The 15,604-nt window shown below is 42.4% G+C and overlaps 1 protein-coding gene across 3 annotated transcripts in view; it reads left to right on the top strand.

The window, feature by feature from the left end:
• CCDC88C (coiled-coil domain containing 88C) overlaps positions 1 to 15,400 on the top strand; it is a 127,967-nt gene extending 112,567 nt beyond the window's left edge. The window contains exons 26-31 of one of the 3 annotated variants that reach the window (XM_054026746.1): positions 3,533 to 3,718; positions 6,900 to 6,968; positions 8,037 to 8,105; positions 9,665 to 9,966; positions 11,205 to 11,420; positions 12,951 to 15,400. In XM_054026746.1, coding sequence (XP_053882721.1) covers positions 3,533 to 3,718; positions 6,900 to 6,968; positions 8,037 to 8,105; positions 9,665 to 9,966; positions 11,205 to 11,420; positions 12,951 to 13,964 — 1,856 coding nt within the window. In that variant the 3' untranslated portion in view covers positions 13,965 to 15,400. Of the gene's footprint in view, positions 1 to 1,233; positions 1,694 to 3,532; positions 3,719 to 6,899; positions 6,969 to 8,036; positions 8,106 to 9,664; positions 9,967 to 11,204; positions 11,421 to 12,950 lie in introns of those variants that run through there. The other 2 variants (XM_054026747.1, XM_054026748.1) reach the window with 2 other exon arrangements.
• The last annotated feature ends 204 nt before the right edge of the window (positions 15,401 to 15,604 follow it).

Here is a 15,604-nt window from a genome sequence, read left to right as displayed (position 1 = left end):
ACCAGCAGAGGGCACTCTCAGAAAATAAATGCAAGAAGAGTAAAATAATTTTAATTTCTAATAAATGCCTATTATTTGTGGAGACGATGGAGTGTTTCCATTTGTAGTTGATTTAAGAGTTTCCTAATGCAAAGTTATAACAAGTGATTTCTGTGATGTTGCAAAAATGTGATATAAAAGGCATATAATTTTGTGCATGTATATGTAGTGTAGTGTGGTGTTTTTGTGTGCAGTTGGGAGAATTATTTTGTACAATAATCAGATGTTCTCAATAATGCAGAATTTTAATGGAAACCCCCACAAAATTAATGAATTATTAACTTCGCAAAAAAAAAAAATAAATAAACCCTCCAGCCTTCAGTGCTGCTACTGAGATCACTCAGATCTGCCTCCCTTTAACTTTTTGTCCTCTAAGAATATTTTTCAGGGAACAACTTTGAGGGTCTCAACACCTTACACTCATGGTTTCAGGCTGGGTGTGAGGGAAGAACGGAGGGCTCCATTATTACAAATGGCAATTTAGAAAAGTCTTTAATTGTTTTAAGTCTTCTCCTCCCACACCGTTCTGCATGGTCTGTGATCAATTTACAATGAAAAGGCATATTTAAAATCATCTGTATCTTAGAACTGTGTAATTCCAGAAAATGTGAAATGCAATCTGTGTGCATCCAAAGCTCCCACTGACCAAAAGGAAAGTTTGAGATGAGCAAGAAATGTAGAGTCAGGCCCCTTCAGAGTGCCAGGGACTCCATGAAGTCCTTTAAGGACTTCACTGTTACTACTGATTTTACATGGAAGGTGCTCAGATCCTGCGGTAGTGGACATCTGTATAAAACCCTAAGTAATCTGTATATGGTACCACTAAGTAATGTATCGATGTACATGAATTATATCGTGTGTGTGTGTGTGTGTGTGTGTGTGTGTGTGTGTGCGCCAATAATGTCATCCGTGATATAAAATGTATTAAAACATATTATATAATGTATTTTAATACATTTTATATCACGGATGACATTATTGGCAATTTTATGTAGAGGTTGCTCATGTGTACTTTATTAACTAATCATGAATCTGACTCCCTAAACATTATTTAGTGTTAGTTTAGTCTTTTTCATGTTTCACTGGATTGTGTTGTCACTTAGCTGTTTTAAGACATTTTAGTTATATTTCTATTTTTTTGTTCACTATTTTTCTTCTTCTTCTTTTTGGAATACCTGGGTGATGATAATTTAGCTGCTCAACGCAAAAAGATTGCCTTTTTGAGAAGCAAAAGCAAGGACAAAGAAAAGTCTCCTAAGTCTCCATCGAATCATCAGTTTCTCACTAATCGTCTGCGGTTCTGGTCTTCTTCCGACATCCCATCCTCTCCTAATGAAACTCTTTCTTTCTCGGAAATGGGAGATTTCTAACACCTTGTCTTTATTTTCATATATTTCTCAAGTTTAAAACAAAAAAACCCACATGCTTAAATGAACACACACATTGGTACAAACACTCAGCATGTCCTTAAAATAAACTAAATACAAGCACAGATTAGTGAATGTGGACTTAATTTTTTCAGTAGAAGATGAATCATTATTGCACACTATGGATCATTTCTTCAATGCAGTATACTTTTAGGGGACCTCATGACATACAGTATGCGTATGTATACTGGCTGTGGTGCACGTTATAAGTAAGTGAAGTTGCTGTGCGCTTCATTGTCTTCTTGCAATCACAGACTTGCATCATGTCCAGTTGAAATGTGGAAATTGCTTTTGCTATGCTTCCTACCATGTATTATCACTACTAAAATACGAAGCTAATATATAAGCACGCTCAAATCTTGGAGATTTTTCCAGTGCTCTGTGCAGCTAAATTTAAGATGGCCAACTTATTACAATTTCTCTGTGCTTCCAGGCAGTCTAAATCTGGAAATATAGTGGCACTCATTAGCAATACTACTCTCCAAATGTCTCAACATTTGCAGTCTAAATATCCATTTTTAGAAGTTTTATAAGTTGGAGGGGTAAGATCTGAGCCTCTGAGAATTTGGCTTTTGAGTGTGTTTTTATGTCAAAAAAGGTGATTTAATCTCTTTTAGTTGCCCAAATTCCTTACCATCTAATAGTCATTGCTATTTGGTGGCCTGTGAAACGAACTCATGGTCACAATCCACTTCCTGTTGGACAAGTGTCCATATCACAGTTGGTGCCCTTGTGGTCATCCTCAGCAGAAAGCCAAACTCCCCTTTCTCTCCTAGAGGTGATTCCTCCATACCAGAGCTGAGCACACTGGTATAGCAGCATAGAGAAGTTTGCACTGTCACTACCTGTTGTTTGGATTAATACAGAGCATCAGTCTCCAGGGCTATTAATTCAGCATCTGTGAAAGGCACTAAATTCATTTTTCAAAGGCAATTTGAAATATCGACTTGCATGGCAAGTTTTAGCCCATAACAATTTTTATTGCCATGCTATAAACTTATAAAAAGTGGGAGAGAGTAAAAATGGTGCAGATCCCATGCTGTAGTAGCACACACAGACTACCTCTGCTATAAAAGACATTTTATTCTGAGAAACTTTCAGAAACAGCATAACCCAATAGTACCCTAGTCCACCTTCTCTACTACATTTTTGTTGCTGCCCTGTGCCTTTGAACTAACCAATTTTGTTTTGTCCCTGCTAGCTGTTTATTTTGACCGCCTTGCTCTGCTTTGTTTTCAGTATCTACTTACCGTTAATTAACCTCACTTCAGAAAAATTTAGGAAACCAGAATCTTGCTTCTCATCAAGGCTGTTTTCTAAAATGAAGGCTTTACATTTTGCTCTGTTTTATTTGAGCCTTAAAATGTGTATCAGCTGTGTTAATTTGGGGTTTTTAATACATTCCACCTCATCACTGGAAAAAAGCCTTTCTGTCCATCTAGGGGTGTTTAATATTTTAGCAGGCAGTATTTGTTGTTATCCCAAAATGCTGTTTAAGAAATCAGTGCATTGAAGGAAGAGAGTTTAAACCCTCTGGAGAGTCTAACTCTTATCACAGCAGAATTCTGTATGGACAGAAATTATATCTTCTCATGAATCCTGTTAGGTGATTTTAAAATCAGGAATCTTTGTTTTGAATATGGCTTTGACTTGTCAGTATATCAAAGCTTTATTCCCTTTTATTACTGAAGCAAGTGCTTATAAAATGTACCTTAAGGCATTTCATATCCCACTTATTTTTTCTGCTTTCATGTCTTTGCTCCCATGTCTATCCTCTTCCTTTCACAATATGTGTTGCATGTATAAAAAACAACCTTCCTACTGACACTAAATGAGCCCTTGTCACTCCTAAGCTCCCTAGTGAGCAGACATATGATTGCAAAACTGGTTACAGAAATCTCTTCCCCAAGAGTGAACTGGTTCTTGAAAAGCTTGCAAAACTAGCGCCTCTGTTGTGCGTTTTTGTGTGTGCCTGCTTGTTGTGTCTATATGAAAGTGGATAGATACATGTTTGATTGTGTTGTCCTCTATTGCCTCATTTATTTACCTCTTTCTCCCCTACTCAGCATTAATGGATCTAAAACAAAACCGAATTTCCCAACATGGAGGCAGCAATGATAATGTTGAAAATTCAGCAGACTCTGCTACTAAGCACTGCGTGGAGCTGGGTTCCAGAACTTACTCTACCTCAGCCATCCATTTGACCACTTCAAGTTCTACTCCCACTTCCAGGCACCAAAGCAAACCCAAAGGTGTGTTGTGTAAGCTAGTATTTAGTCTATCTACAACTAGTCCAACTCCCAGTACTTGGAGCCCCCACTTCACTGTAATGCAGTGGTTCCCAAACTGGGGTTCGTGAACCCCTGGGGGTTCACAAAATGTTACAGGGGGTTCTCAGGAAAAAATTCCCTAATGGCAGACAGAACTGTCCATAAGGACCCCGGGCAGCACGGGCCAGCAGCCTGGAGCCTTGGGGACATCCAAGAGCTAAGCAGATCAAAGCAAGCATATCTATCACGCTAAGGAGATTTAAACTTCAAGACTCCTTTTACGAAATAGAAAGGGAGGTGGATTTTTTTTGCTGTTTTTAAAATTAAATAGGCTGCTACTGTGTTTAAATTATTATGAAGAACAAGTTTAAGCTTTGTTGTAACGTGCATTGTTTACCTGGACTGCTCAAGACCTGAATGCTTGTGTAGGAGGAACTCTTTGAGTTGGCTTCTTAAATAACTTCATGCTGTTTCACATCTGATACTCCTTGATGAAACATAGGAGCCAGAGGCGCCAGTATGGGGGGTGATGAGGGTCACATGACGCCCCCACATCAGCACGCCTCCCTGTGGGTCCCTGCCCTTTTTTTTCCGGTGGCCTCCCTGGGCCCCCCACTTTTCTGGCAGTGCTCCCCCAGTCCTTGTGGTGCGTGGGGGCTTTGCTCCCTCATCCCTTTTTTCTACTGGCACTTCTGATAGGAGCCTTGTCTTATAACAGGCTTAATCAAAAGTGATACAAGCTACAGAAGTGAGATCTTGGAAGAGTGTTGCCATTTTCATAACATAATAAGAATACTGTAATGATAAATAATAATAGTGTGTAATAAGCATGTCATAAAACAACTTTATATGTCCAAGATCAATGCTTTTATAATTTATCCTGAGGTAAGGGAGAAAATCCATGGAAATGTTCCTTTTTAGGAGGGGGTTCATGAGACTTGACATTTTAGTGAAAGGGGTTCGCGGGTTGTTAAAGTTTGGGAACCACTGCTGTAATGTGACCTCCCATCATAACAGATACTGCAAGGTACATAATAGGCCTTCTGCAGTTACAGAAGCTCAGCACATGCTATAATTAGAGCCCTGCAAATCCATGGATATCCGCTTCATATTTGTGGATAGCCAAATCCCTGGATGCAAATATCCATGGACCATTTTTTGTGGATAGTGGATCGGATGCGGATACAACTGCGCAGGGCTCTACTCACTGGCGGCGCCTGCCCCGCAGTATCCAAATGAGCAGCCCAAGGGGTGACGTGTGCTTGGGACCAGCGGCCAGTGGCTGGGATTGGGTGGCAGTCCAGAGTCAGGGCTCTCCAGCACCCACTCGCTGCGCTGTTTCCTGTCCAGCAGCTCGGGTCCCTCAGGCAGCGCCAGCGTCCCCACTATGACTCATCCTGACAGCACTGGCCGCGCTCCTGGCCCGCTGGCTCCAGCCACAGGGATTGGAGCAAGCAGGGCCCCAGCGCCTCACCCCTTCGCCCCACTTGATGCAACACGCACTGCTGCTGCCATCACTTGCGAGCCCCCAGGAGCAGCGCACAATGCGACGCCCATTCCCTCCAACCCCCGCACCGTCCCTTCTCCTCAAGACCCCGGCCCTGCACCACCCCTTACCCCCAGTCCCCATCCTTGTGCCGCCTCCACCCTGCAAGACCCCACCCCCCGCTCGGTCATCTCCGCTCCCTCCTCCACCCTCCCTTCTGCAAGAAGGCTAGCAGATTGTAGGTTGGCTGCACGTTGATTCTGGTGGATGAGGATTGGATGCGGATCCACATTTTTGTATCCACGCAGGGCTCTAGCTGTAACACAGTGGTCCCTTTGATAAGTTATAGGTAGGGCCCTACCAAATTCACGGCCATGAAAAACATGTTACAGACCATGAAATCTGGTCTTTTTGTGTGCTTTTATCCTATACTATACAGATTTCACGGGGGAGATCAGCATTTCTCAAATTGGGGGTCCTGCCCCAAAAGAGTTGCAGGGGGATCACAAGGTTATTTTAGGGGGGTCATGGTATTGCCACCCTTACTTCTGGGCTGCCTTCAGAGCTGGACAGCCAGAGAGTGGCGACTGTTGGCCAGATGCCCAGTTCTGAAGGCAATATCATACCATGCAACCCTTACTTCTGCACTGCTGCTGGTGGCGGTGCTGCCTTCAGAACTGGGGTCCTGGTCAGCAGTCACCACTCTCCAGCTGCCCAGCCTCTGAAGGCAACACCACTGCCAGCTGCAGCACAGAAGTAAGGGTAGCAGTAGTGCCAGGGCCGGCTCCAGGCACCAGCTTACCAAGCAGGTGCTTGAGGTGGCCACCTCAGAGAGGAGCGGCACGTCCAGCTGTTTGCGGCAATTTGGCGGATGGTCCCTCACTTCTGCTCGGAGCGAAGGACCTCCCGCTGAATTGCCTCCGCAGATCACGATTGTGACTTTTTTTTTTTTTTAAGCTGCTTGGGGCGGCCAAAACCCTGGAGCCAGCCCTGAGTAGTGCAACCCCCCAACAATAATCTTACAAACTCCTCCCCCACACTCCTTTTTTGGTCAAGATCCCTACAGTTACAACACCATGAAATTTCAGATTTAAATAGCTGAAATCATGAAATCCTATGACTGAAATTGACCAAAATGGACTGTGAATTTGGTAGGGCCCTACTTATAGGGCTTCTTTACACTAGCAAAGCTATCATGTGGGAGGTCGCATTACAATGCACTAGTCTTTCCCTCCAACTCAACTTGACTGTGGGCCAGGGCTGGCTCCAGCATTTCTGCCACCCCAAGCGCAGCAAAAAAAAAAAAAAAAAGCCGCGGTCGCAATTGCGAGCGGCGGCGGCGGCAATTGGGGGGTGGGTGAAGCCGCGAGCGGCGGCGGCAGGTCCTTCGCTCCTAGAGGAGTGAGGGACCTGCCGCCCCCGAATTGCCACACATGCTGTCCCTCTCCCTTGGCTGCCCCAAGCACCTGCTTGTTAAGCTGGTGGCTGGAGCCGGCCCTGCTGTGGGCCCATTGATTCAAAATGGTGGCCAAAGAGATAGATACTTCTCCCATGTAACCTTTATAAAGTCACTCAACAGGCTCTTCCATTTATACTGTAATGGTCTGTTCAAGGCAAATCTGTGGGATTGACCTTCCTAAACTTAATGTTACCTACTACATTTTATATTCTTTCCAGGATATAATTCAGAGGATAATCTTTGTGACCAATCCTCTGAGGTAGAGTTTTCAAGAAACAGACAACATGGTAAGTTTATGGAATGTAAGATTACACTAACCCCCTATATTGGGGCCTGCTTCATAATGTCTAAACAAACCCTCATATGCCATTATAGTTAAACTTGGATTATAAAATGATCTGAAATTATTTATTATTCATTTCTTTGGGGGTTTTGGATCCAAATGTTTTATTTTTATCTTAAGATTTTTTTAAAAAAATTAATTATTTCCCAATGAAACTTAAAAAAGAAGAAGAAGAAATTCCTAATCAAGACCTGCCTCAGCAGCAACATGTTCAGTGCATGCAATACAGGTGAATGCACTGATTTTTAAGATCAATATTTGCATATAACAGGGAGGGAAGGAATCAGCCGTAATAGATTTCTTCGGGGATGGTAGCAGCAGCACTGGGTAATAAGTGCCTTCCTGGAGGACTTTGAATTTGCAAGCTGGTTAACAGCACTAAAAATTCACTAGCTCACCTCTAAAAAGGAAATTGAAAATAGAGGAGGAGAAAGAGAAAACTTAATGTTTGAAATAAAAATGCATGTTTCATAGTTGGACCAATAAAAACTACCTTAGTATATCAAACATAATATCACATTAGTCCTTTTCATCATTAAAATTTCTCTTTGTGGCAAACCTAATTACTGTAGAAGCAAACTGAAGAATACATTTCTCTGCACAAAATGATAGTAAGAAAATGAGATGTTCTTAAACACCTCACAAAGGAAGAACAGGGTTGATTTGTGTTTCTCACTTGATGTACATCACATTATGGTAAAATTTTCAAAAGTGCCAAAGTCATATTTTAAAAAGTCACTTAGGCATTTAGAAGAACAGGAGTACTTGTGGCACCTTAGAGACTAACAAACCTTAGTTTGTTAGTCTCTAAGGTGCCACAAGTACTCCTGTTCTTCTTTTTGCGGATACAGACTAACACGGCTGTTACTCTGAAACTTAGGCATTTAGCATCCTAAGTCTCACTGAAAGTCAATGGAACTTAGGCTCTTAAGTCACATAGGCATTTTTGAAAATGTTACGTTTTGTCCAGACCTTATGTGCTCATGAACTTAATATTCCTCTTTCTTTACAGTTTCCAAGCCAAATAGTTTAGAGAGCAGTCGAAATGCATCCAGCAGCAGTTCACCTCTCAACTTGAAAGGTAAGATATTTTCAGAGCTGAGATGCCTTCTGACGAATAGGAAATGAAATTGAATTGCATGCAAAGCATTTTCTTTTCTTTCCAGTTGGGCTAGAACAAATAACATGGTTTTGTTACCTGAGCAGGGCCTGGCTACCACAGAGACTTGAAACAATGTTAGCAAGAATGATTTTTTTAAAGCATGATCATGACTAACAGGGCATGAATTCTAGGACAGAGAGAGACCGATTCTTCTGCCATATCAAAGGCATAATTTTGGGGTATTCTGATGGATGAAACTCCAGATTTAAACTGTCTGTATATACAAGCAGTTCTCCAGCATTCTCACTCTGTGCACAGCTTCGTAAGATAAACATGCTTTTTGGGCCCCACACTACAAGAAAGATGTGGAAAAATTGGAAAGAGTCCAGTGGAGGGTAAAAAAATGATTAGGGTGCTGGAGCACATAACTTATGAGGGGCTGAGGGAACTGGGATTATTTAGTCTGCAGAAGAGAAGAATGAGGGGGGATTTGATAGCTGCTTTCAAGTACCTGAAAGGGGGTTCCAAAGAGGATGGATCTACACTGTTCTCAGTGGTACCAGATGACAGAACAAGGAGTAATGGTCTCAAGTTGCAGTGGAGGTTTAGGTTGGATATTAGGAAAAACTTTTTCACTAGGAGGGTGGTGAAGCACTGGAATGGGTTACCTGGGGAGGTGGTGGAATCTCCTTCCTTAATGGTTTTTAAGGTCAGGCTTGACAAAGCCCTGGCTGGGATGAATTAGTTGGGGATCGGTCCTGCTTTGAGCAGGGGGTTGGACTAGATGACCTACTGAGGTCCTTTCCAACCCTGATATTCTATGATTCTATGCTCTCTAGATTGCTAGAGTTCTGTCTATATTAACAAGGATTAACATATTAGGCTAAACGTGGTGAAACCACTTTGTGCTGCCTCACTGGCAAATTGTGGCGCTCAAGTTGGCACAATGCCAGGGCTAGGAGGCTCTTTTAGTGCCACAGAGCTGACACAGAGGCTCAACTGTTATCCCTGCTGCTAGCAAAGAGTGTGGCCATAGGAAAGGATGTGGCCAGGACACTACCACACTGTACCAACCCCCTGGCGGCTGTTTCAGCTCCTTAGGACCATTAGCAACCAGCGTAATTTAGAGGAGCATCAAGGCTGCTGTACTTTGTACTTGAGGACTGGCCCTGCACACACCAGCCCCAAGATCAAGGTAGTGCAAAGCTGACTTTTTTTGTGTGTGCTCTTCTGTTATGGCTCAGAATCTGGCTCATGAAGTAGAACTTCTTACAGCTGTTCTGGGGGGCAAGTACCTCGGCTCATTTAACTGGATTCCTTTTTGAAACTCTGGAATGTGTACTGTTCCTGGTATTCTGAAGTTCTGATTTCATATGGTTTTGGGGAGGAGGAAATAATGATTGTAAAGTCTAATTTTAGTTGACATATTCAGCATGGAAAAGGAACTGAATCATACATACCTAACTCAGTAGGGAGTTGACATTCTTCTAAAATAGAGGAAAATAAGTGTTTTTAATGTTGCTTTTTCCCCTCCTCAGGTTCTTCAGATCGTATCTACGGCAGAGCTGAGAGCCTCAGCAGTGAAGATATGGTGCCAAGTAGAGACACACCTGCCTTGCCCAGAGACAGCTACAGCTATCATTCCACTTCTGCCATCTTAAGCTCTAACAACAGACAAGACCCCTCCCTTCACGGGAATGGCTCGATTTCTTATGACATACCTCAGAGGAGTAACCCAAGCCAATCCTATGCTGGCAGGCAGCGATCTGCTTCTCCTGACAGTGACATGGTGACTTTGGAAGAGTTTCTGGAAGAGACCAACAAGTTATCCCCACCGAGTGTACGTAAAATAAAACTATAGCTATCTCAGGTGACATGAAAATATTCCAAGCTGATCTGACAGGGAGGTGACAAATAAGAAATAGAAGCATAGAGAACAGAATATCAGGGTTGGAAGGGACCCCAGGAGGTCATCTAGTCTAACCCCCTGCTCAAAGCAGGGCCAATCCCCAATACAGTGAAATACTGTGCGATCCTCACTAATGACTGTGAGACTCATTACAGTGGAAAGGTGGGTGAGGTAATATCTTTTGTTGGACCAACTTCTGGGTGAGAGAAGCCTTCGAGCTACACAGAACTCATTGTGAGCTATGAATTTTGCAAATCAGTATTTAAGCAAACAACCCCCACAAAAAAACTCTGGATAATACATCACAAATATCCTGTTAGTTTATTTTTATATTTGTAGCTAGAGCTAGTGAAATAATTCATTGTAAGTGATATTTGTTGGAATATTGGTATTTTTTTCATCCAGTAATTCTTTGTGATTAAACTTTCCCATTATTCCACCAGCTCTAAGTTTAGGTGAGTTTTAATTATTTGTGAACTAGTAACTGTACTGTGCAGTATTCTGCAGAATTAAATTTTAATCATCCGAGCCTTTGATACAGTTCTCGGCTGCTAAATCTCTGCCGAAAACTAAAGCTTGACATCATTAATTGAATTATAAAGTGTGCATCTTAAAGAAGGTCTGCTCTATTTAAAAAATCTCACAATCCAGTTTTTTCAGGAGGATTTTATTAAGGATTTGAGGGAGGGAAGTCTCTGTTCCCCTGGATTGTGTTATCTGTTTCTATGAACCGTTTGGTACTGTTGTGCTGTTGGTGAAATCAATGCTGCAATATTTCACTGTGCAGTTAAAGATGTTTTGTAGGAAATAATATGCATTTGTTTGTAAATGTCTTGTATCGCTTAGTGATGATGCATACCAGTCACGTGAAATGTCGCAGTACAAAACATGTTGATGTCTTCAGACCAAATTCACTGCTGGCATAAGTGAGTGAAAGTTAATGGTACATCAACAGCCCAGTAGCATTACTGATGTAATTGGAGTCCCACCCTCTTATGACATCAGCGAATTTTGGTCCTCAGTGTTTAAGACAAACCTTTTAAAATGTATCGTAGTCCCTTGTTCTGAGTGCCTAGTGGTAAATTAGTTGATTGCAAAATACTTGTTGTCTGTAACCATGTGATCATGTCTCCATTTTCATTCTTTCTGTCATCCTTGTTCCTTTTCAGCGGCAACACAGCTTAAATGAGACCGAAATTATCTCATTGCACCAATTTCTGTTAGAGGCTGATGCACTGTATCCCTCTTGCCATTTCCCATCTCATTCCCTCCATCAGGAACCTTCGTGTTCAGTCGAACCAGTCCTCAGTCGTTCGTGTCGTGACAGTCTGAGGCACAGAACTGGCAGGGGGAATAGGAGAGCAACTTCGCTGTATATCCCCAGGGTATCCATCGCTATCACTGTGCAGTTAACAGCTCACCCCTCACTCCAGCCTGCAAGCACATTAATGCCTATGGAAGCTTGTTTTAATGTTTCATCGCTACTTTAGTGTAAAAACTAAAGTAGCCAAATTACTCATATTAATGATCCCTAAAGTATTTCTAGTGCTGCGCATGAGCCCCTGTTTGTTGGGAGGATTGTAATAGCACAATATGGTGGCCCTCTAATTTTAACATGCACTACAGAGATTTAGACTAACATAAAAAAATAACCCAGGCTCTTAGCATTTGATTGAACCTGGAATGCTTTTGACACAGTAAGGAATTATCATGAGCTGCCATTTTATAACTATTACTATTTACTATGAGCAAAATGGGTTTTGCTCCTGGAAGTAACCTTCTCTGTAAATTCTAGTGAAATGAAAAGATATATTAAACCATGACATACTTCCCCAGAGAAGAGCAAAGAAATGAAGTACAGACGCTCCCCGACTTACGCAAGCATTCCGTTCCGGAACGCCTTGCGTAACTCGATTTTTACATAAGTCGGAAACGTATCTCTGACCATTAAGCAAAAAACCCTCCTATTTCTAGCTTACGGAACTTTTTCTGTAAATGCGGATTTGCATAAGTCGGGTCTTGCGTAAGCTGGGGAACGTCTGTACATCAGGTTGTTTCAGCACATTCTTTTTATAACTAACACGTCCATTAACTATTCACAGCATGCCTTGTACTAATATCTCAACAGCAGTTGATAGTGTCATCCGTATGTTTTGCCTGAGTCCATCTCAATTAAGCATTTATTGTATATTTTCTTTTGTGGCCAGGTTAATTATTTGCCTTCAGAATATTGCACATTAATTTCTGGATGATCAATCACTCATCTATTGTACATACAGCATTTAACACATGCAGTATGTTGGTCTTGGTCCAAAAAAACCCAAGCCCAATGAAATTGCCCTATAGTAGGCTGCTAGCACATCTCCACTTAGAGTAATCTCCTGTTGTTTCACTAATATTGGAACAAGGTGTTGTCCAGAACAGCCTGCGTTCTAGAAACAACAAACACTCAATCACTGATGTGCACTAAATTGGCCGATACTAAATGAAGCAAAAGAGCTGCAGCCCAGGGTGCTATCAAGATGAATTTCTTTAACTGGTGACAATTAAACTGGCAAATAAGGCTGTCACAATCTAATTTTGATCATCATGTAACTCATAGATCTACATTTAGATACTTTTCCCCCAGTGCTCTCAGCTATAGGCATGAAATAAGTGGTTTTATATAAGATGTTGAGGGTCCCTCAAAAGTTGACACTGACACACCAATTAGTGCGTAAAGCACTTTGAAGGTGAGGCATGTTGTACATAGTGCCAAGTGCTCTCTGTCATACAATTACTTTGTGTTGATCCCTGGGTTGCTTGACGTGTGGAATTATGTTGTGACATCCTTGAGAGGAAAAGTGCTCGCTAAACACATTTTCCTTATAACAGTATTGCCATTAATGTGCCATGTATGTATTTTCTCCCCATAGGACACTTCCAGTAGCAGAGATGACTTGCTGAGTGATTATTTTAGAAAAGCAAATGAACCCCCTCCTATTGGGAACCAGCTGGGTCAGCCAGGTAGAAAGGAGACAGCTAAGACGCCTACCAGCTATGTGTCACCAACTATAAAAATGACCATCGCCAGTGAAGAGGGGAGAGTGGCTAAACCTGGACACTATGTCAAACCCAACCTTAGACCAGCTGAATCTGAGGTGCTGGCAAACGCCACAGGATCTTTTAAACTTCCTCCCACACCACCACATCAGCCGCTCAGTGGGCTGAGGCCGATGGCACAACCGCAGGAGACCAGTACGATGAGCCAGAGGAATGCCTCCCTGAGCAGAGCCTTTAGTCTGGCCTCTGCAGACCTCCTGAGAGCCACAGGCCCAGAGACATACAGACAAGAGAGCCCTCAGAAGCTGGGTGCAGATGTTCGTGCAGGCAAAGACTCTGGCAGTCAGACCTTGCGGCTGTCTGTGCCCCCAGGCTCTCACGCTACCGTACGAGACAGACCACAGTCTGCAAAGGCAGCGTGCACCTTGCAAGCTGTCGATTCCCGTTGTCGGCAGCTTGACGTGAGACGTCTTTCTCTGGCACCTCCAAAGGAGGAGAGGCCTCTTTCGTTTCATCAGTCTTCTGCCTCTGCCGGTGCCAACAGTGTGCAGCAGCAGGAACGAGTGAGTGCAGTGCCTGGGCAACGCTATTCACCCACACAATATACACCGGCTAAAGTCAAATCCAAGCCAGCCGCACGCTCCGGGGAAGTGGCCACCGTGACTCCTGTCAGAGCTGCCTCTAGTAACAGTGAGGGCGATGTTACCCAAGGGCAAAGTCAGAGTGATGCCCTCATTAACAAATGCCAGAGTAGGTCACCAGAAGTCCACACTGGTGCAGGGGGAATAGAGGAATCCAACAGAGGGGGCAGCTCCAGGAGCACTCCTGGATCTCCAGATCCCCATGGGGACCAGCAGACTGTCTGGTATGAATATGGATGTGTGTAATCTGTTGATTCTCTTGGTAACGTGTTTTAAGCTGGTGACATTTGGGTGGAATTTTCTAGTGGCATTTGTCTAAACACTGTGGCAGGTCTTAAAAGGCATTACCTGCACCTCATTTTCTAGTTTGTCTAAATGCCTTTCAGGCATTGGTTTTTAATGGAACAAAGGACATTTTCACGGTTAAAACAAAGAACTGAACAGCCGAACCAGGGCCTTTCCTTTCACACTATAGTGCCTAAAACAAAGTGGACCCCTTACAGACTCCCACAAAAGACTTTAGGCCTAATTTTCAGAAGTGCTGAGCACCCACAAATCCAGTTGAAGACAAGGGGAGCTGTGAGGGCTCACCACACTCTGACAATTGGTCACCGCCTCTCCCTATCTTTGTACTGCCCTCTCCCATGCTCCCCCAGATTCTGCATTAAAGAAACATTCATGGGTCAAATTTAACTGTGTTGAATTCAGCCCTCAGTTTGAAAAATGGCTTAAGTTGCATAAAAGATCATGTAAAAGCCAAACTCCTCTCTGGGGAAAAGAACCAGACGCTTGCAGCAGCTTAAAGAAAAGCTGAAGGGCAAAAGTGTATGGCTTTGCAGTGGATCTAAGGAAAGCAATTATGTTTGTAACAGCTGCATTTTATAAATAGGAGGAGTTGAATTAAAGGGTCCCATATTAACCTTTCACATTGGGAACTGTTTGAACCCAAAGAGGTCAGTGTACTTGCCTCGCTGCCTCCACTACATGCACAGTTCAGCGGATCCTTGATTCTGAAAGCCAAGTGGTGCTGCTTTTTGACACTTGCTTTATCTTTTATACAAACACTGGAACTGATACAGCCTGTTCAGGGAGATGCCTGCTTTCAATGGCATTGCAAAGATGGCATCCCATGTACAAAGGTGACTTGTACACATGTAAATGAAAAGTTAAATCATTGTATAGGATTGCTGTGTAAACTGTATTAATAAATGTGCTATCACTTCTTCTTGCATCCCCATGTGCGTGATTGCCCATGTCCGAAGTAATATACAGGAATCTCTCTTATAGGATGAAGTCTTTGTTTCTGTCTTAAAGAACTTGTTCAGTGTAGAAACCAAAATAATGTTATATACATGAGAAAGAAATCTACTTTTAAAAATCTATTTATGTTCAAATAAAATTTCTCTCATGTGTCTGTCAAGTTTCATTAGCTGCTTATGTATATATGATGAAACATGTATCTTTAATTCTATTTCATGTTTGTAAAGGTGTTTTCCTTGTATTAGACTAAATCCCTCAAAAATTTAAAGATTTTCCTTACACTGGTTCTGATTTAATATAGCAAAAGACCTATGTAAGCAATTTTAAACTGATATCAGGTCAGCTAGGAATGTTTTTGTTATATAGTATGTAGCAATCACATTCTGAAAACTACAGGATTGTTTATAATAAAAGATTAAAAAAACAAATAGGTGCGATATGTTTTTTCCTTTAGAAAATCCCAGATTCACAGAGATGGGTCTAGATCTGAGTCTGGGAGATTTGTGTAAATTTATTTTAATACTGAAAAGTATTCACAAACAATATAGTTGCACTTCTGTAGCAGGGTGCTGGTACAGAGACACCTAATTAGCCCCTGCTCAGCTAGCCCCAATCAGGGGAAATAG

This window comes from Malaclemys terrapin, chromosome 4 (assembly GCF_027887155.1).
Source record: "Malaclemys terrapin pileata isolate rMalTer1 chromosome 4, rMalTer1.hap1, whole genome shotgun sequence".
Taxonomy (NCBI): Eukaryota; Metazoa; Chordata; order Testudines; family Emydidae; genus Malaclemys; species Malaclemys terrapin.
The sequence above is the reverse complement of the archived record's forward strand: the minus strand, read 5'-3'. Positions and strand labels throughout refer to the sequence as shown.